Raw genomic sequence first — 19,816 nt, forward strand, 5'->3', positions numbered from 1 at the left:
CTGCTGGCAGTTACTCAGGTGCAGGTTTCAGGAGAGGGGATATGCAAGCTCTGAAGGCTGATCCTTCTGAAATGTATTGTCACCTTCCAGTAACCTGGTTGTCCTGGTCAGGTACTTGTTTTCTCAACCAGAAACAGGATGTGGATTTCAAAAGACAGAGCTTACCTTGTTTCTCATCTGGACAGGACAACCTTCCTCTGTCTTGAGCAACCACCAAGAGGCTTATGCAAGCAGCATGTGGAGCAGAGTGTGCGTGAACGTGTTCTGGCACTGCTTCATCAGTCTGAATAGGTTTACCTTGCCCATCAAAAAGTGTTGAAGCAGTGATTAACATGTCAGTTTTTACTGCTGTGAATGTTTATTTCGAAGTAACGTTAAAGCATTGAGAGAGTCCTGCAACATTAGCTAGTACGTTACTGCTACAGGACTGCTGCTGATGGTAAGTTACGGTATTTTTGTTAGAAATGCTTGTTCTAACAAAGTCCCAGAGGAGGAGCTGGCCCTCTTCAGTTGAAAAACGAGGCACAATCTCAAGGAATTAGCCCAGTGGTTAGATATATGCCTTTGAGGGTGAGGACTCTGGAAAAGGGGCTTTTGGGAAGGCTTGGGGGATGGAGTAGAAATAGCAGCAATTTTCTTGTGTGTGTGTGAGCTTCCTTACAGTAAAATCTTTGATGTTGTTACCTGGGTAGTTTCCTTATTCTTCTGCAAGTCTGGGAATAAAGGTTTATTAGAGAATTTTCTGCCAGTGTCTCTTTGCATTCGTACTGTGGTTGGCAGAAGGCACGACCAGCCTTTGTTTTTACATCCTGACTCTTAAACATATCGTTTGCTGCTACACACCTTTCTAACTGAGGGATCAGAGGCGTAGCTGTAAATATGAGGAAGGCTTAGGATAAAGCTGGAGTATACAGGCTATTAACCCGAGGTCACTTACGAAGTGAAAGCTGCTTTTGCTGTGGGGTTTTCTTTCTTATTCAGAGCTTGTTCTGCCCTCTGCTGACAGTTCGTGTGATGAAACGGAGGTGGCGTTAACGGTATTTTCGTGGTAAGAGCTGCCTGTGCCAGCTTGCTGGTTGCAGTCTGTATTGCCAAACAGAATTTGAATTCCTGTCATTAATAAAACTTCTTGCCACGGGTAACTGCTGTGCCCATTAAGTTTATAAAGTCTATTACCTGAAGGTGTGTAGTAAATACACTAATTTTGGCCTTAGAAAATAATCTGAAGGTACAAGTTATTACTCAAGGAATAGTTATTCTGTCTTTCAAAGCTATATTTGCTTTCTGAAGGCAAGCAAATCTCTGATTTTTTGCAGGCAGGCTGATTTGTGAAGTCAGGTACTTGAGTTAAGAAATGAGGATGCCTGTGCTATTTTAATGCTATCTTAATCCTTGCTGCATGCATATGCATTTCATGCCTGTGCTCATTATATTGCATACTATTTTCCTCTACACAGTTTCTTTTGCACAGTGGTGTGTTGCACATGTAATGAGCAGTAATTCCATCTATTTGTTTTTTCCCCTGTGACATAGCCAAGCCTGGAGTGCTGTTCTTCAAGACAGACTTCAGATTATAGTTCTGTCTACTTTCCAGTTTCACAAAGAAATGAAGCAAGAAGCACTAATCACTTTGAACTTGATTCATCTCTTGAGGAGGTTCATCCTATGGACTGAATAAGTTGAAGGGACCTGAAAACGAAAAAATGCGTAATATATGTAAAAGGAGGCAAAATAAGGATTGTACAGACTGCTTCAGTTCTGATACATCCTCATTTCTTAAGTATCTGGCTTTGCAACCTTGATCTTTTAATATTACCTGAGTGGGGTTGAGATGTCCAAACTCTTGAGAAAGCCAACCTGTAAAACTGTGCATCAACCCGAGGATGGTTGTTGCGATGGTTGTGTAGCTATGGCAGTTGTGAACAAGATTGGAGCTTTTATATCCACTTCTGCCAGTTGCATTCATGAAGCAACCAAAGTAGAGATAAGTTTGCTGTAATTTTATTGACAAGCGTAATGGGACGTATTTTTGCCAGTGGGTTTCATAGATAGTTGCTGAAAGCAGGAGAGTGATGAGAGTCAGGTTTTTGTGAATGTATGCAGGTTTTTCTGAATGTAATCCATAGACATGGACTGTCTTGCTGTTCCTTTCTTCATCCCTCCAGCTTATCCCCATCCTGGTTTCTATACTTGAGGTTCCACCTCTATCTGAGTTGCATCCCTTGCTGCAGAAGACCTTAGCTCCTGCCTCTGCTTGCCTCCTTCCCTTTCTGCAGCCTCCACTTGAGCCTCCAAGCTCAGTCTTCCTTCTTTGTGCTCTTGATCTAGTCTTGATTTCACCTCAGCTGCCACTTCTAGCCTAAATTGTAGGTTTCATGCTGTTTTGACTTTCAGATCACTGAAAAACTTGCCATTGGAGCTGTAATTTAACTATGCTGACAGCAGCATTTGCCTTCTTGGCTACTTACTACAGGCCCCTTCAGAGGAGCTGCAGACCTTCACCCTGGTTGCTTTACTGAGCCGCCGCCTCTCCTCCCTGCTTGTCAGTTCTGACAGTGAACAGCAGCCAAACGAGCAAACACGTGGGCTAGTATGGAAGGAGGATGAGTCTTTGGTAATAAATAGATTTTTATTTGACCCACAAATTCTAGTTGTAATTAACCAGCTGGGAGCTATAATTGCAATATTCCAGGGGCCTGGCTGCCATCAGATAGGTGCTGTCTTTGTGTCTGCAGAGGAGGATTAGAGATGGTGTTCGAAGGTGCTGCTTGGGGAAAACCAAGCTGTTGTTCTGATGGGGAGCAGCTGAGACCTGGGTTTGTCACAAGGGACCACTAAGGCTGGTTTTCAGCCTTCTTACAGAACAGTGCATTTTGCAGAGAGACACTTACTGTGTGACATCTTTGCTCCCACAGACAGGCTGCCCTGGGAGAGGAGCTTGCAAGTGTGTGCCTTTCAGGAGGAGAGTCAGCGTTACAGTCTGTATTTATCTGATAAAATTAACAACTGCAGTTCTTAGAGCAAAGGGGATGGGCACTTAATTATAATTCAGTAACCCAGTAGGGAGTCCAAATAATGATTGCAAAGGATGAAAACTGTATTGCACTTGCAACCCTGCTAAGACCACAGGAGATCCTGAAAACAAAGACAGAAGGGGGGGTACCGGAGGCCCTGTCAGCTGCTTTAAAAAGATACCATCCCCTAGCTGGTCTGGCCAGTCGCTGGCTGGTGAGCTTACCCATGGTACTGCAGAAGGTCCATCTAAGGTCCATCTGGCTGCTCATTCCAGGGCATGCAGGCAGGAGACCCCGAGGCACCTCATGTGTCACGCTCTGCCTTCTTAAACTGGGCTTTTCAGTGGCTCATGCTATGCAAAGGACTGGGGTGTCTGGATCCAGGTACTAAACATCCTTAGGCAACCTCCTCCCAAACAAGTAACCTGCTTTTAGATACCAACTCAAGGAGGAAACAAAGTGTTTCCTACCTGGAAAAGAGGGCAGGAGGGCTGCTGCCTCCATAGCTAATTGCTGGTTGTTGAAGTGAGCTGGTGCTGGTGGCTTCCCGTGGGCAAGGAAGCTATGGGCTGTGTTAAGCCATAAATATGAAGGCTGGGACTCCACATAGCATTAGACTGTAAGAGAGCTGTGTACGGCTTTTACTGCTTTCCTGAATAGCCCTTTTTTTTTTTAAACAAAAAACTTTTTTAAAATGAGGTTATTAACAAAGATTAATACATGTTGATTGCATCCTTATGGTTTTCCCCAAGTTTTAAGTTTTAAAACAAGTGCTGACAGCATGCTTGTTTGCTCTGAGAAGAGGAGTCAGGCATTTACGCTGAGGAACCGTGCTTGGAGTTCAGCAGTAGGTAGGAGACTGGGCTCAAGATGTATCCAAATCCCAGTTTCTTAACCCTCCTACATACGAGTGCAAAATTGTTTTTTGTTGTTGGAGTTGTTAAATGCAGTAGATACGATTTATTTTTGGTGGATTTTTTTTTAGTTCTTTTGGATGCTGCTTTGGTTTTACTAACATTTTTTTAACACCTTTTTTTTTTTTCCCCCCTGTCTTTCTCTGACACCAGCCATTGATGGATTTCTAAAAACCGATGAAAGACAAAGACTGGCAAAGGAGAGAAGAGAAGAAAGGGAGAAATACCTTGGTAAGATGGCAGGAGGTCTATGTATTACTTACATATATGTGTCAATAGGCTTAAGTTACGTAACATTTTTTCTGTTCTGAATCTTAAACATTGTAGTTCAGTCTGTTCCTAGTCTTTATCACTTCTATTACTCACTTTAAATTAGATTATTAAAAAAATCTATATAGTCTTGATTTCCATTAGATTATTTAATATTCTATAGTTACAAGTTGACTTTCTTCTTTGATTCATGTACTGTTGAATATAGATTTATGTGGAAGATACTGACTGTTAGAATCCTGATTTGTAAAAATGCCAAATAAGCCTTGAATAACACTCAGCATAATATGTAGGGTGATTTGGTGCAACAGCCTCAATTTTAGTCTGTTAAGTTTTAGCCATATTAAAAGACATCGTGGAGTTGTTAAGTATGGCATAAAGCAGATACTTTTCCGTAAATTTAAAAATGGTTAATCTTTCAAGAGAATGTGAAAAATTATTTCATTTCCTGAATAACATAAGCATTCATTTAACAGTTTTTAAAATAGTCAGTTGTTTTTAATTTACTAATACATCCAGGGAAATGTTGAGGAAATTGCAGGGGCTTGGGGGTGTGCTGGGAACAGATATGTATGTATGTACAAGTATGGATAAAAAAATAAAAGGACGGTGTGTGTATACAGAGTTAACTTCATATATATATGTGAATGAAATTAACTGTTCAACGTTGTTTTGGACTTTCTGTGTATACATTTATATGTATTAAAATGTTGAACAGTTAACTACTTTTTCTCACTGTAATAACAAGAAAGGCCAGTAGCACTGTTCCTTAAGGTTACCTGACAATAGCTATCAGAAGGAATTGTCAGTGCTTTATGATTTTGTAAAATTTAAGCTAGGAGTGTATTTTGAGGAAATGTCAACTAAAACAGTGTGGACACCTGTGAAAAGAATCATAAGAAAATACTGTGTTTCTTGCAATAAATAAACAAACTCTCTGATCATTTATTGACAAAACCTGTGGCTTGAGACCAGTGACCTGACATTTTTTAGTACCATGGGCTTGGTGAGGAAGGTTACTCTTGGTAGTTCCTGTGAAAATCTGCTGGTGTTTACTACTGAATCTCCCCAGAGGTTCTGTCTGTGTGGGACATGCACCAGCCTGAGTTGTAGCTTACATCCCTTCCAGGTATTCTCAGTCCAGACTATATCTTCTGTCCTCTTGATTATCCCTTCTTTGCTGGTTCCTGAGAAAGTGACATGGTGAGTAGATTGAAAAGGACTTGGATTAAAAACCAGAAGAGGAGATGAGAGGGAAACTGAAAGCTGGAGGATCTGGGAGTGGCTGGCCCAGGGGATTTGGATGGTGATGGCTGCAGTTCTCGTCTCCAGACATCATACTTGCCTTCTGGAAACATACTTTTTTAGGGTTAAGACTATTTCTATAACGAGGAGCTCTGGGTTTTGGCCACAGTTTCTGTGGCAAATTTATTTTAGAAATTCAGAAAAAAGCAAGGAGTTTCCCCAGGAGCATAGATCTTTATGCAGCTAGAAGGTACTTTTTCAGCAATATGGAATAACTTTTCACCAAAGCCAAAACTCATTTATCAGTAGTTTAATATCCCTAAATTAAGGAACAAGAATTGTATTTATGTCCATGACAACAGAATGGTTTGCTTCTCTGTCCAAAATCAGTCCCAGGTTTCACCTGCTTACTCAGAAGATAATCTTAGCACAATCTCTGGACACCTTGCTTTATTTTTGGTTTTTATCAAGTCCAGCATGCTGTTTTCACCTGCTCTACCTGACGTGGCTGGTAGTCATTAATAATTAGAAACTGGTTGCTTGTCTTCCTCTGTCTCTGAGATAATTCATCTGTTGAAAAGTCTTAATTCTTCATGTGTACAAGTCCAGGCTCACCTGCAGTACTGACTCCTTTCATACTACCCTGTCCTGGCAGGGGAGGGGTAGTGAATTCTCATAAGACAAAAGGGGAAGACAATATCAACTGTATTTCTAACAAGAATAAGGTAGAATGTTCTCTGTAAAGCAGGTTGGATGTGAAGAAGTATTTTAGGAGGATCTAGTATTCAAGGGAAAGAAATGCAGCTATTGGAAAAGGATCTGGTGTTGGAGGGACTCTGGCTTCAAACCCAAGGCTTGAGGGTGGAGTGGGGCTAAGAGGGACTGGAGGTCACGGCTGTGGTTAAAGACCGTGGTGGTAGGAGCTGAGAGAAGAAGGCTGCTCTGAGAAGAGGGAGTTGAGGTGGCTGGGCAAGAGTCTGGGACTGATAGGAAGATGCTGAGAGTTAGAAGGGTGAAAACTTGCTGTACAAGGAAACAGTATCTGAAAAAGCAGCCAGAGGAGGAATAGATGAGCAGGATGAAGGACTAGCTCTTGTATAAACAGTGTTAATTCTGGCTTTCCCTAACTTTCAAGTTCTTAGCCTGGCAACTGAGAATATTCCTTCTTTGATATCGGCTGTATGTGTGTTGGGATGTGACATTACAGGCTTGTGTGTACGTAGGCATGCTTACTCAACTCCTTTTTCCTGCCTTTTTATGGAATACACTTGCATGAGAAGTGGATTTTTCCTCATGATTTGTCACATTAGCTTCTGCTACTTGTTCTCCTATGTACACCTGAAGCAACAATCCTATATGTTATGTTGCAGTCTAAATTTCTGTAACAACAAGATAATGTCTCAAGAAGATGATTATGACTCCAGTTGGAATAAACAACTGGGCAAAGCCTCAATAACAGAAGCAATTTTTTTTCCCCTATGCAAAGAGGCAGATGTGAATAATAATGTAGCACCAAATTATGAACAAAATAATGTATTTTCAAAACTTCATAGAAAATGTTGTTTTCATGTATTTATTTTGAAGGCAGCCCCATAATGAGAAGCATAATTTTAAAGAAATTCCAAGGGCTTTTGCTTCAACATGTATAACTGGTTCACTTTAAAACCTACTTGGAACATTTGTTATGTCTGAAAAGATAATTTGGCTTTAAGTTACAGAGGGATTTGAAACAAAACCAAAAAAAGTTATCTATTCTGTACACTGTTTTTACATAGGTAAGGAGCACAAACTGTCATCTTGCATACAAAGGGCTTCCCCTATTTATTGAGCAAATCACTTAGATTTACCAGTCATCGCAGCATTTCTATTCACTGTATTTTTTATCTTAATGGACTAAAACCATGTGTACTTGTATTTGCTGTTTTACACTGTTGTGTCATGCTATCAAATAATTTTAAAGCAGAAGAAAATTTGTATAAAGTGGAATGTACCTTTTTCTCTGCCCAAGCTGCCAGGGAACAGCAGATACTGGAGAAGGAGAGAAGAGCAAAACTTCAATATGAAAAGCAAATGGAGGAGCGATGGAGAAGACTGGAGGAACAGAGGCAGAGAGAAGAGCAGAAGAGAGCAGCTGTTGAAGAAAAACGGAGACAAAAGCTTAAAGAGGAAGAGGTGAGGTCCACTGGGAGATGTACAGCAGAGCAACTCTGTATGGTAGCGTTAAGCATAGCTGAATATTGACACATGTTAAATGTTGATCTCTGTACTTTTTTTTTTTTTTTGATGGCCTAGACATTTGTGAGCATTACTTTGGGCACCACAAATGGACATTGCCACAGCTATAAGTACACTTTCCAAAGCTTTTTTTGTCTCTTTATTTTTGTCTGATCTCACAGAATAGTCATCTGCTTATGTTGACATACCTGGGACTCTGACTGTCAGATGATACAGCACCAGCTTACCAGAAGGTGGTTTTTAAAGATGAGTGTTTCCATAAAAGGGAAAGATTTGTTTTCTTACTATTTTGTTTACTGTCCTGGAAACTGAAATAATGTTTGTGAAAATGCGCTGGTTTTTTTTTCTCAGTGGCATAAAATCAGAAATTCTTACTTAAAGCAGTGAAGAATCTAGGCTGGTTTCAAATTCTAGCACAGAACAGAATTAATTGTGTATCTTGTGAAGCATCTTTATACCCTTCCTCTCTTCTACTCTCCCTGCAGAGATCATTTAAGATTCTTTTTTGCTCTAGTGAGTCCAATTTCTGATGCACATCTCTGAATGCAGTGTGTGTGTCTCTGCATGACATTCTATAGCAAACACTAGCACTGCTACTGCAACTGATAAAGAATTAATGATTTTTGAAAAAGGGGGCCGTGGTTTACAAAAAAAAAAGGCCAAAAGAAGCTATTTCCTTAGTTCCTAGATAAAAAGGCTCTAGAAATTAGCACAGCAGTTATTAACTTTTTTTCTGCTTTTCATCTTTTATGAAAATATTTTTGTGAGAGAGGTAAAATGCTTCTGCATAGGATCAGAATAATATACTGTTGTCCATTGAAATTTTTTTGTTGTTTGATTTTTCACTTTAACCTGAAGAGAAACTTATATCCTGCCATTCCTCTTTCAACTGTAACATCCTGTTTATGGATTCTGTGTAATAGCTGAGAATTCATTTGAAAATATTTGTCACGTGGTTTGTTACAAATTTTGGTAAGAAAAATGGCAAAACCCAGAAACAAATAGTAGAAGGTCTCTCTCTTTCTGGGGTAACACTATTGACCTGACGTGCTCCTTCCCCACTATTTCCTGGTGTCATAACCTTTTGCAGCTAAGCAAAGTTGATCCCCTTTATGGGGGTTGTAAGGAAAAGTGGCAAGTACAAAAACTTCCAAAACATTGTCTTCAAAATTTGCACTGGAGCAGGATATGGAGGGGGAGAGGGAGAGGTGTGGGAAGAGCGAGCAACTGCCTGCTTTTCCCTGCATGCGTGGTTTGCCTGTGCTGGCAAAATGAGAACAGAGTTGTCGGACGTAAGAGAGGCTGTGCCAGGTCAGACCCAAAGGGTCTGTTCAGTGGGGACCCCATCTGCTGTAGTGGCCTCCTGCACTTGCCCAGAGATGCATGTAAGAGGCTGAGCAGACAGTGATATTTCTCCCAAGCATCAGCAAGCCTGTTACTGCTCCCCAACACCCCATAAATGTGATGGGAGTCTTTTCTAATGGTGAGAGAAATGCTGCCTCCAAGTGTTTGGTCTTATTATGGATACAACTCCTAGCTTTGCTCACTGAGTTGATACTTCAAGCTTAAACTGTCCAAAGCCTTTTGGGAGCCCAGGCCTGGCTTCTTTCCTTTCTTCCCTTCACCTAGGCTGAGGAACCTGAGAGAAGGCTGTGTGGGCAGAAGAACATAGAATCATAGAATGGTTAGGACTGGAAGGGACCCTAAAGATCATCTGGTTCCAACCCCCCTGCCATGAGCAGGGACACCTTCCACTAGACCAGGTTGCTCAAAGCCTCATCCAGCCTGGTCTTAAACACTTCCAGGGAGGGGGCATCTACAACTTCCTTGGGCAACCTAGGAGAGGATGCTTGGTTTTGGGGATGGATAAGACCTGGTTGGAGGAAAAATCTAGGAGCCTCTGAAGGAGAGGAGGGTAAGGGAATAATCTCTAGAACAGGAGAGGATGAGGGAAGAAGGAAACTGGGAAAAGGAGGCACCACCACCACCACGTCCTGGCTTCTCTTCAGAGTTACTTGTAATTCCCTAATTTCTTGAATTCCACTTGAATTCTACTAATGGATCTGCCACATTCCACCTTCCTCAGCTCTTCTGATGAGCCACTCAAACACCACAGGTATAGTAGCAGTGGAGATCTGAGTAAAGATGGTGATGAAGTTGCAGCTCCCTGGGCATTGCAAGTTACTGACTGCTCATGAGTCATTCTGGGCATTTGAGGCCGCCTTTACTGGAAAAGCTTTGAACCTGTATTTCCCACACCTGGGGCAGGGGGGTACTCTGGCCAGTGAGCCAGTAAACTGCAGCATGTCCTCAGTGTTTCTCCTTTTAACACTGGTTTACACTGGGTGGAGACTGGTGCACCCATTGAACCTGCTCATGAGGTATCTGAAGCACCAAGTAGAAATATTTTCTTCCTTGCTCTCTGCCTTATTGGTTTTCCTTTATTTCTTCCTTAAGTCTCTTTTCCTTGCTTGTTAACAAAGCAGAAGGCAGTGTGTATTTGTGATAGGAACAGGTTATATAAATCTCTCTCTAGAGAATATTATTGTTGCATCTGTAAGAGTTTGAGAGATTAATGGCTCTGAACAAACTGTGAGGACTTGTTGGCTTCCTGTGTCAGAGCATTGTCTGCTTGGCTGTTTTAATGCAAAGGACTTCTTGAGGAGGTGGCTAAAGTTTCATTTATTTTGCTTACTTTTTCCCTTCTACAGTGCCAGCTAAGAGATAGTAGGTTTAAAGTCTGTGTTGATGGGAATGGAGGTTTTCTGGCAGATTTCTCCTCTGGGGCAGCTGGAGCTTGTTGCAGAGTACAGTACAAGTGTGTCTGATTCCTTAGATAGCAACTGAAAAAACATGTTTGCAAATTGTCCTGTCTCCATTGACTGCAGCTATCTTACTGTAGAGGCCTTCAGTAGCATTGCCCTTCCCTTTTTGCCCATATTACTTTTAAAGCTGCCCACTTCCTTTAGTAAAAGCAGTCCCTGAGCCTTGACGAAAGCAGCGGCGTGGTGTTGTTCAACAGAAGCTATTAAAGAGTTGCTTTTAACAGTAAGTAGCCAGTGGCTGAGACTGGATCAAAGCAGAGCTAGTCCTCCTTCACTTAAAGTATTTTTTTCCTTTTCCCTGTCTTGAACTTCCATGTGACTTGGAAATAACTTGCAAATGAACATCTAGCTGTACACAGGGTATTGGGAAGTCTCCGTAGAAGCTGTGTTCTACTGCTCCTGTATTCCATAAGACACTATGAACATCACTCATACCGGCCATGTCAAGGATGCTAGTGTGAATAGGAGCAATAACATCCGTATAGTCAAAGATCCATTTTTAATAAAACCATCAGATTTTGTTAAAAAGGAAATGGATAAAATTAGTACTTATCCTACCAATATACTAGTGGTTAAATAAACTGCTACTGGTAGGCAGCATCAAATCTAAATCGGGCACTGAGACTTGAAAGATTGATGCAACAACTGTTAAATGGAAAAGAATATCCTTCAGCATTGGAGAGATTGTTTTGGTGCATGTGCATCGTTTGTTGCATTTGTAAAAAGTATACACTTAAACACAGGGTAAGAAACTGTCAAGATGATATAATGTTAATTACTTTATTATGCTTCTAAGTTAATTACTTTTTGAGTTATAATATATGGAAATAATAACCACTTTCCAAACATCTTTTGGCAATTCTTACACTGAGCAGAATTCAGTTACCCAAGTAATACAAAAAATTTGCTGCAAACTGTTTGAGACAGTGCGAGCAGTCTCTCTGTGTGCTGTGCAGTGGACATGAGGAGAATTGACTCCTCATTATGACACCAGCTGTCCTCTGCTCTCCCCTTGCCATTACTTGCAGGTGCAGCTCTCCATGTACCTCACTGCAGAGCCTTCGTTTGTCCTGTGTTATTCTTTGATGGCACACACCCTTAATAAATTTTCCCTTTCTAAACACCTGTAGTTATAGTTGGTTGAGAGTAGAAATTAATTTTTAGTTAAATTTAAAAATACTGTATTGCTTTCTAATGCATTCTTTAAATAGAAAACAACAGAACTCTCTTGTTGCTCTGTGGAAGAGCCACTCAAAAGATGAAGACAACTGATAATATCAGGAAACCGTGAGCTACTTACATACAGTGCTGATGCATATATAACGTGAAGAAATTTTTTTTTGAGCTCTTTTAGGTGTTTGTATTGTAGGTATAAGGCAGATGGTTTTAGAATTCTTTGCATAAGTTATTTTAAGTCATAATACTTGTAAAATTAATTTTTTCTGTTTTCACATCTGTGTCATGTTTTACACAGAGAAAAGGAAAGTGCTTCAGACAAATTATTTGTATTCTCACTATTGGGTTTTGGGTTTGTTTGGTTTTGGTTTTTTATTTCATACAGTGCAAATGTTTGTTCTGATGCTTAGTCTGAGGAAAACCTGGGTGAATAACTATGGATTTCTGAAACTAACTTGTATATTTTAGGTACTAGCAGTAGATGGCTCTCTTTTTATGGTTTTACTTGTTCTTAATTTAACCTACAGGCAAAGCTTGGAGATTATAGTTTTTTTGTGGAAGCTCACTATATCTTTAGTGCAGAGATTATTTCTTCTCTTGGTAGCTGTTAGAGTGCCCAAATGAGGATCACATGGATAGTTTGATATGTTTTTAAGAAGGTACTTCATCTATAACATAGGAAGGGTTTTGCACGTTGTTTGCTGGTGAAGGAATGCTTTGTTGTCTTTAGTTTTCATCACAGACCAAATTATTAATGTATGAGTTGTTTATGCTATGCTTCTGTCTATCTTGCTGGTTTTTTTTCTGGCTTTTTAATTTTGTACTAACTCAAAATGTTTTTTAAATAACTACCCTTTCTTTGTGAAAAATGGCCTTCCTATTGTTCTTTATCTAAGCTATATCTGCAGGGTTTCATAAGGTTTACTAATTATGTTCTAGAGTGCTTTAATGAAAGATTCTTGGCAAATTAAAATGAATGATCCTCTCCACATTGTGTAATTGAAGATTTCAACCTCAGATTGTAAATAGCATGGGCTTTCAAATATGAAAAATAATTTAATTTCTTTAATCTATTTCATCATGCATTTTATTCTTAAAACAACACTTTCATAGTAGGTGGTGTAAGTGTATTCTGTGGTTTGCAAACTACAGAATATTGCTGGTCCTTGCTACAAGCAGCATTAAAAAAACCTGCAAACATAAATCACCCAGATAATTGAAACTTGACTGCTTTAATCTTATCTTTTTTGATTAGTGTATAAAAATATTCATTAGATATGGAAAGAAAGGATGATTCTGTATAAGTGTATGCTTTAGTGAGAAAGAAATGGGAGGGTCGTTTTCCTTTGTAAATGGTGTAAGTAGAACGGTATATTGGAGCAAGATGTATAACAGAAGGAAGAAGACTGCAGAGAAGAATTGATGATGAAATAGGAGGTGAGGTTTGGAAAGAGGAAGTACAGCAAAGGGACTCAAACAGAATTAAATTAATGTTGGGAAGTGGAAAGTTAAAGGAAAAAATGTGAACTTGAAATGCAAAACCAGCACACACACACGTTTTAAATGTGAAAATTGCATCATCAAGTAGTGAGAGAAGAAAAGACTGTAGCAAACTAAATCAGAGGGGAGTGACTTTGGATTCCAGGGACTGGAAGATGCCTTTCTTTTCACGCCCGAAATACAGACAGGAAATGATAGGTTATTCAAAACTTGGGGGGGAGGGAGGGGAGTCCTTTGCTGTTGCAGAAGAGTTTGTGCTTGAGCTTTGTGATGCTTCGTGCATTTGCTCTGGAGGGAGAAAAAGGAGGAAAGAGGCAGAGAGAGCATTTGCATGCCTGCCTGGACACTGATGGCACTGACTAGACAGAAGGGGGGAAAAAAGGGGGGAGGAGGGGCAGGGAAGCAGCTGCCTGCTTTCAGTGATCTTTGCATGATGTTACCTGATAAGACCATGAGCTAAAGACATCGTAAGGAGACAAAACTGAAGTGAGAGCTCAAAACATGTGACTGAAAGATTGTCTTCCTGGAGATGGCAGCAGAAATTGTAACAACAGAGTGGATCAGCTGCTGAAACGTAGCGGGGACAGACGAGCTGAGAATGATAGAAGAGATATGCGAGAATTGCCTTTTTGCACTCTTTTTATGGAGAGTAATATAATGGAATTCTTTATGGTACATGTGATTTGTAATAAAATTAAGAGAACTTGAAAAGGTAGTGGCTTGCTGTTGAAATTGATGGATAATTGGTTGGATGAGGTTGTAAAAACGAAGTCAGAAATAAATTACTGGAAGTCGTGGTAATAAAAGAGATTCTCCAAAGACACAGAAGAGACAAAAGTATATTGCAGATAACCAGAAGATGATGGGAGGGCCTCTGGCATTTTAGAAAGCCAGTGACCATAGACAGAGCCCCAGGAAGGTAACACAGAGTTTACAGATACATGCATAAAAGTTCCAGGCATGGTAGTTAGTGTAGGGCTGCCTGATGTTAGGGTCTGATCTGCTGAAGGAGCTCCATCAGAGACAACAAGCCCAAAATCAGTGCAGAGACTGGAGGAGACATGCTTGAACAAAGACTGCAATTTTGTGGTAAAATATCTCAGGGAAGGGGAAACCTAGAGCAAAGTCATGAAGCAGTGAGAGAGAGTAATCTGCCCAAGAGATGCAGGAGAGGTTTTCCACACAGTCGATGTGAGCTACCAAAAGATATTGGAGACAGAATAGAGGACTGATAGAAATCAAAGGAGGTATCATATAATCACAGAAACCTGCAGGATCAAGAGTTTGAAGTGGATAGAGTGGAGTTTTATACTAGACCAGAATGACACAGCAAAGGTACTAATAAATAGGAATAAAAATACTAATAGGATCAAAGGGCTAAAAACCATTGGGATGGGAGTTGGAGGCAGCAAGAATGGACTCATCTTTCACAGTAAAGGCTGAGCTGCTGACGTGTGAGGGTGAAGAGGTTGCCAGATGCAAATGAGGTATTGGGAGGAGGAAAGGAAGAAGGTGGTAAGTGATGGAATGGTGGGTGGGGAAGAACTAGGTTTTGTCTGCTTGAAAGGAGGAAAAGAAAAGCTGCAGAGATCATTGCCACAATAAACCACTGAGAAACTAGCAGAGGGAAGAGGTGGGAACAAAACTGAGAGGAGGTCTTTGAGAGTTAGGAGATGGTGGAGAGGGAAAAAGGTGACGATATGTAGCTGTAAGTTAAAGGCAGAGCAGGATTTGGGGAGGGAAAAAAATCTTGTTCTTCCCTATCTGAAAATCCTAACTCATCAAGCCATGGAGAAGAACGTGGGTGTGGAGGGGGAAAAAAAGTATCTCGGAATGGCATGATCTGGGCGTGCACTAAATACCCAAGGGGGAAAAAATCAGAAACTGTTAAATGCCTAGACTGTAAAGAACGTAGTGGAAGAAAGGAGGAAATTTTTGTAAAAATAAATAAATAAATTTGGCATCCTGCGAAGTAACCTACTTTGGGTTTGAAGTGATCATTTATCCGCGTGGCTAGGAGGAGCCACTGGCATTGCAGCAATTTAGCTGTGCTCAGAAAGGGGTGGAAAAAAATTCTGTCTGCATAGACAAGAAGGAGTTAATGCTTGTCGAGCATTATTCTTATACAAATTAAGTCCAGAGCACAGCAGCAGCCTCACCAGCAGGAGCAGATGCTAGGCAGTGATGCAACCTGTGTTATTTACTTAGGCCTCTGTAGTGACCTCAGTGGCTTGCAGACAAAGGAGACACTTATCTGGAGGTAGGTAGCGTGCTGATACCTTCTTTATTCTGTCCTTTTTCTTTTATTGCAAGCAAGCTCCTGTAATCATCTTGCATGGAGCAACAGGGGAACTGTGTGTTTTCAGCATGGTTTCAGAAGGAGGGGAAAAAAGCCCCCAAAGAACTGATTCAAATGTAGTTTCTGGGTTTGTACCAATGTAACCAGGAACGTTTAGAAGCCATGATGCGTCGGTCCCTTGAACGCAGCCAGCAGCTGGAACAGAAGCAGAAGCGATGGTCGTGGGGAGGAGCACTGGCTGCAGGCTCAGGAGGGAGAGATGGTAAGTGAACCAGGCTGCCTGCATTGCAGATCTTGAAGTGCAAAATGCATGAGGTTGTGGAGATAGTAAGGATGATGTGTTTTATAGTTAGGGTGGTACTGTAGGGGCTACCGCCTTGGGGCGTGAATAAATGCTTTGTAATTGCTTGCTAGGCTTCCTCTCTCTAATACCTTCTGGGGAGAAAGGTCACTCCTAACTTTAGGAATGCAGATCATTTTGATAGAGTAGCCAGAATCTGTTTGGGGCATGCTAAATGCTAAAATTAAAATCTATGCTCTCTTCCTTATTCTCTTCCCCCGCATTGTCTTCACACACACACAGTTAGCAAATTTAATATTCACCAGAGGACTGACTGGGTGCTGTCTGAGCCCTGCAAAAGATGACCTGTTTTCGTTTGGTACTTCTAAAAACCTGACAGGAATTTCTAGATGACTATGCAGCATATGCAGTTTAAAATAGTTTGTTTTTTCCCCCCCACATACCTTTTGTTGCTGATCTTTTTGATTTGGCTTTAGAAAAAATTTTTTATTACATTATCAGTCACGTACTGCTTTTATATTACAAAAAGATGCATGTTTTCTGTTTTACATCATGTAATTTGTTTAAATTTGTCAGGTTTAAATAAACTGTTGTTATGGGGAAAAATACCCATGTTTGGGTGATGATTAAATATGACAGATGCTCTCTCTTAAAAAAGTGTGTAAATGTACTTAACTCTATAAAGGCAAACTGTTTCATATCATAGTTTTCACGGTATGCCATCAAAAAAGCCAGGAAATTAAATATATATGATAATAAAAGGCTCTTATACTTTAAGAAACCAGTTTCTTTGCAATGCATTTTATACTTAATTCCACCTCCCCCAACTTATTCAATAATTTCTTTCACCTCTTTTTGCTCTGATTTCTCTGCTGTGTAGGTGAATCAGAAAATACCCCACCCCCTGTTCTAGGTTTAGCTGCCAACACCCTTCCACCAGACCCTGTGACCTCTACTGCTCCTGCTGATTCCTTCAATGGTATTTCAGAGAATCACAGTGCCATCGTGTCTCACTTTTAACTGTTCTAATCACTGTAATCCATCCACTGATCTTGTCCTTCCTAACCACTGTTTTCTTATTATTTCAGTCTGGTACTCTTTGGCATTATCCCTATCGATGTGGATCAAATGTCTTTTTAATTTTGCCATAGTGGAGCAGTGCATGCCTCACATTCCAGCACAGTAGAGGCATCTCATGGTTTTCTCACTAACTGTAGACTTCTACCGCTCAGATTCTCATCTCTGTGAATTCTGTGGGCACTCTGTGTTTGTATGTGTAAATATAATTACACATGTATTTGACAGTTCTGATGGACATGCACAAGTGCAGATGCTGTTAAAAAAAATAAAATTCAGTTGTACAGTAAGAGAAAATAGGGAGATGGCGTTTCATCAAAACACTCCTCTTTTCCATCTCAAGGGCCTTTTTCTGCAGTATTTTAAGAACAAGCAAATTTGGTATAAACAGCCATGCTGTGTTTCCAGCCTCCTGAAGTGGATTTTGGCCAAGATGGTATTTGTAACAGATTCAAGTAGTTGACTTGATTTAGGCAATTGTATTCTGTTTTCTTTTATGTTGTTCTTGGGGTTTTTTTAAAAAAATTGTTATTCCCATAAAAGGACTGTGAAGTAGATGAGTCCTCCAAAGTTAAGACTAGATTGCATATAGGATTTCTAGTTTTGATTGCAAATGTACTTGGCATTTTGAAAACGTAACACAGCCTGTGCTTTAAGAACTAGGTTCCTTCTCTCCCCCAAAGGAGGAGCTAGGCTTGGAAACTACTCCTGCAAGAATGCACAGTAAATATTGTTCTGCCCACAGTCTCGCAAAACTATTATTTCTGTGCAGACAGATTCAAATTTTTGTACTAATTGCTACTCATGTTCAAAGAGGTTTGGATGGGCAATGGATGTTTTGCAGCATACCAGCATTGTACCTGCTTTTTTTTAAAACAGCAAATGTAGAGAATTGTGTTGAGAGAGAACAGAGAATCTTGCAGACCCCGCTGAAGCAGTGTTTCAATGGATGTAATAGGGAATGCAGTGACGTAGGGGGCTGCAGAATTAGGGCCACACATATCTCTCCAGCTGAAAATGTTTTTGTTTTTGGAAGAAATAAAATTCAAATTTAAGGGATAAAGCATCTAGGCTTTTAGCTTCTGAGCATCATGCAGTGATCATCATATAATAATACACTGTAGTAATAATTGAATAACATTTTTATGTTGTTCAGTTGAATAAATTATAAGGTAGGAGATAGATATTGTGCTCAAACAGTATTTCAGAAGACAAATGAAAGCACTTGGGGTAGTACCAAAAGCTTTAAAGCTTTTTTTCCTTTTTAAATATTCTCAAGCACAAAAGGATAAAGCCAAATGACTGGCGCTAGATCAATCATTAAAACAGCAAATTCTCATTGTTTGAACACTCAAATGTTGGTTATTTCATTTTTGTATTAGAATAATACCTGAGTTCTACCCCAGCTCTTCCAGACTGAAAGTAAAGGGGAAGGGGAGCAGAGATGAGGAGTAGAGAGTTGTCATGTGTGCAGTTTCTTTTAGGTAGCTTCCTGCTTGTGCTGATATTGAATATTTTTTAATCAGAATGGGTTCACTCATTCAGACCTGATTTGCCTGTGGCAGTGTAAAAGATAGGCTGTTATAAAACTGAAATGTTAAATTCACAAGCAGAAAAGTTACATCCCAAAGCATGTCTTCTAAAATGCTGGTCTTCCAGCAGTCAGAAAGAACTTCTTGTGCCTTACTCAGTGAGGTATGATCAGTGGCAAGGGCCAGGACTACAAATGCGAGGTTAATTTGGGGAGTTTATCAATACTGTGATGTGAATACAAATATCTTCAATGCGTCTCTCTGCAGCATGTGACAAACTTTCAGCTTCTACAATGAATCTGCCAAAGCAAATGGAATCGCCAATCAGTAAGCGCCTCTCCTCCTCCACAGCGGCAATAACACATTCCCCCGACAGAGGCAAGTGAATATGCTGGTCTCCTACCAGCATAAACTCTCCTTCTGCTTAAAGCACTTCTTGTCCATATAGCTATGTAACTTGCTTATGTCTAGTATTGAAAAGAACTCAAACATCTGGGAAGGTTGTAAGTTAATACCATAAAACAGTTCTGCAGCCTGTCCCAAGACTGTGCTGCCATGCTGGAGATCCCAGGCCAGCAACAAATCCTGTGGGTTTTTTTACTGATTCATTTTCAGGTTTTGATACCCCAGCAAACAGGGTTGGAAGTACATTTGGCGACTGCAGCAATTTCCTATAACTGTGCAGCTCGTGTTCTTCTAGCCAAATAATGAAAAACAAGCAAACCAGACATGTGGCTTGACAATAGACGTGGGGTGTACCATGGGCAGAACTACGTCTGATGAGCCAGCTGGGAGACTTCAGTCTTGTGATCAGAGTTGTAGAGCTTTAATTTTATTTGAAACCCTGTTCCATCAGAGGCTCAGGAAAAGATGATCATCTTGCGGGATTAGTGGTTGCTGAACGCTATGGAGAGGACTGAAGGGTTTACCCCACTGTGAACTCTTTGGATTTTTTTCGTTTGTTTTGTGTGTCTTTTTTCCTTTCCCTCCCTTTTTTTAAACTCTTAATGAGCAAAAAAATAATTACTGAAATATGTGACAGCTAAGGCTTATTTCTAGAAAGAAGAGAGAAGGTAAATTTTTCATTTCTGAATTTTGTAATGAAAACTCATCAATAGTTTTGGGGTTATTATGATAGATGGCTATATATATGCATGTAATAGGAACATCTATAACTATAATTCTTGCATAGTTGATACTTGCAGGGTAGGAAAGATTGCAGGCATAATGTATAAATAAGACTTATATAATGCAGTGAGACTGCAAATTTTAAATGCAGTCCCAGTATGGTTGGTACAGCGGTGAGTAGCTGTGCTGTTACAGTAAGTGTTTCACCTTTTCTACTGGGGATAAAGGCAAACCTTTTTCATGCTGAGTCATGAAAGCAACCATTTTGCAGACTGGAATAGGCCTCTGTTTAGGAACAAA

The 19,816-nt window shown here is 40.2% G+C and overlaps 1 protein-coding gene across 1 annotated transcript in view; it reads left to right on the plus strand.

Annotated features, from left to right (window-relative positions):
• Positions 1–3,795: 3,795 nt before the first annotated feature.
• Positions 3,796–19,816, plus strand: part of MAP7D2 (MAP7 domain containing 2) — a 37,060-nt gene continuing 21,039 nt past the window's right edge. Inside the window, exons 1-6 of the mRNA XM_029085308.1 lie at positions 3,796–3,865; positions 4,082–4,159; positions 7,452–7,615; positions 15,626–15,740; positions 16,660–16,758; positions 18,656–18,766. Of these exons, the coding sequence (XP_028941141.1) occupies positions 3,796–3,865; positions 4,082–4,159; positions 7,452–7,615; positions 15,626–15,740; positions 16,660–16,758; positions 18,656–18,766 (637 nt within the window). The remainder of the gene's footprint in view (positions 3,866–4,081; positions 4,160–7,451; positions 7,616–15,625; positions 15,741–16,659; positions 16,759–18,655; positions 18,767–19,816) is intronic.

This window comes from Antrostomus carolinensis, unplaced genomic scaffold (assembly GCF_000700745.2).
Source record: "Antrostomus carolinensis isolate BGI_N321 unplaced genomic scaffold, ASM70074v2 scaffold14326, whole genome shotgun sequence".
Classification (NCBI taxonomy): domain Eukaryota; kingdom Metazoa; phylum Chordata; class Aves; order Caprimulgiformes; family Caprimulgidae; genus Antrostomus; species Antrostomus carolinensis.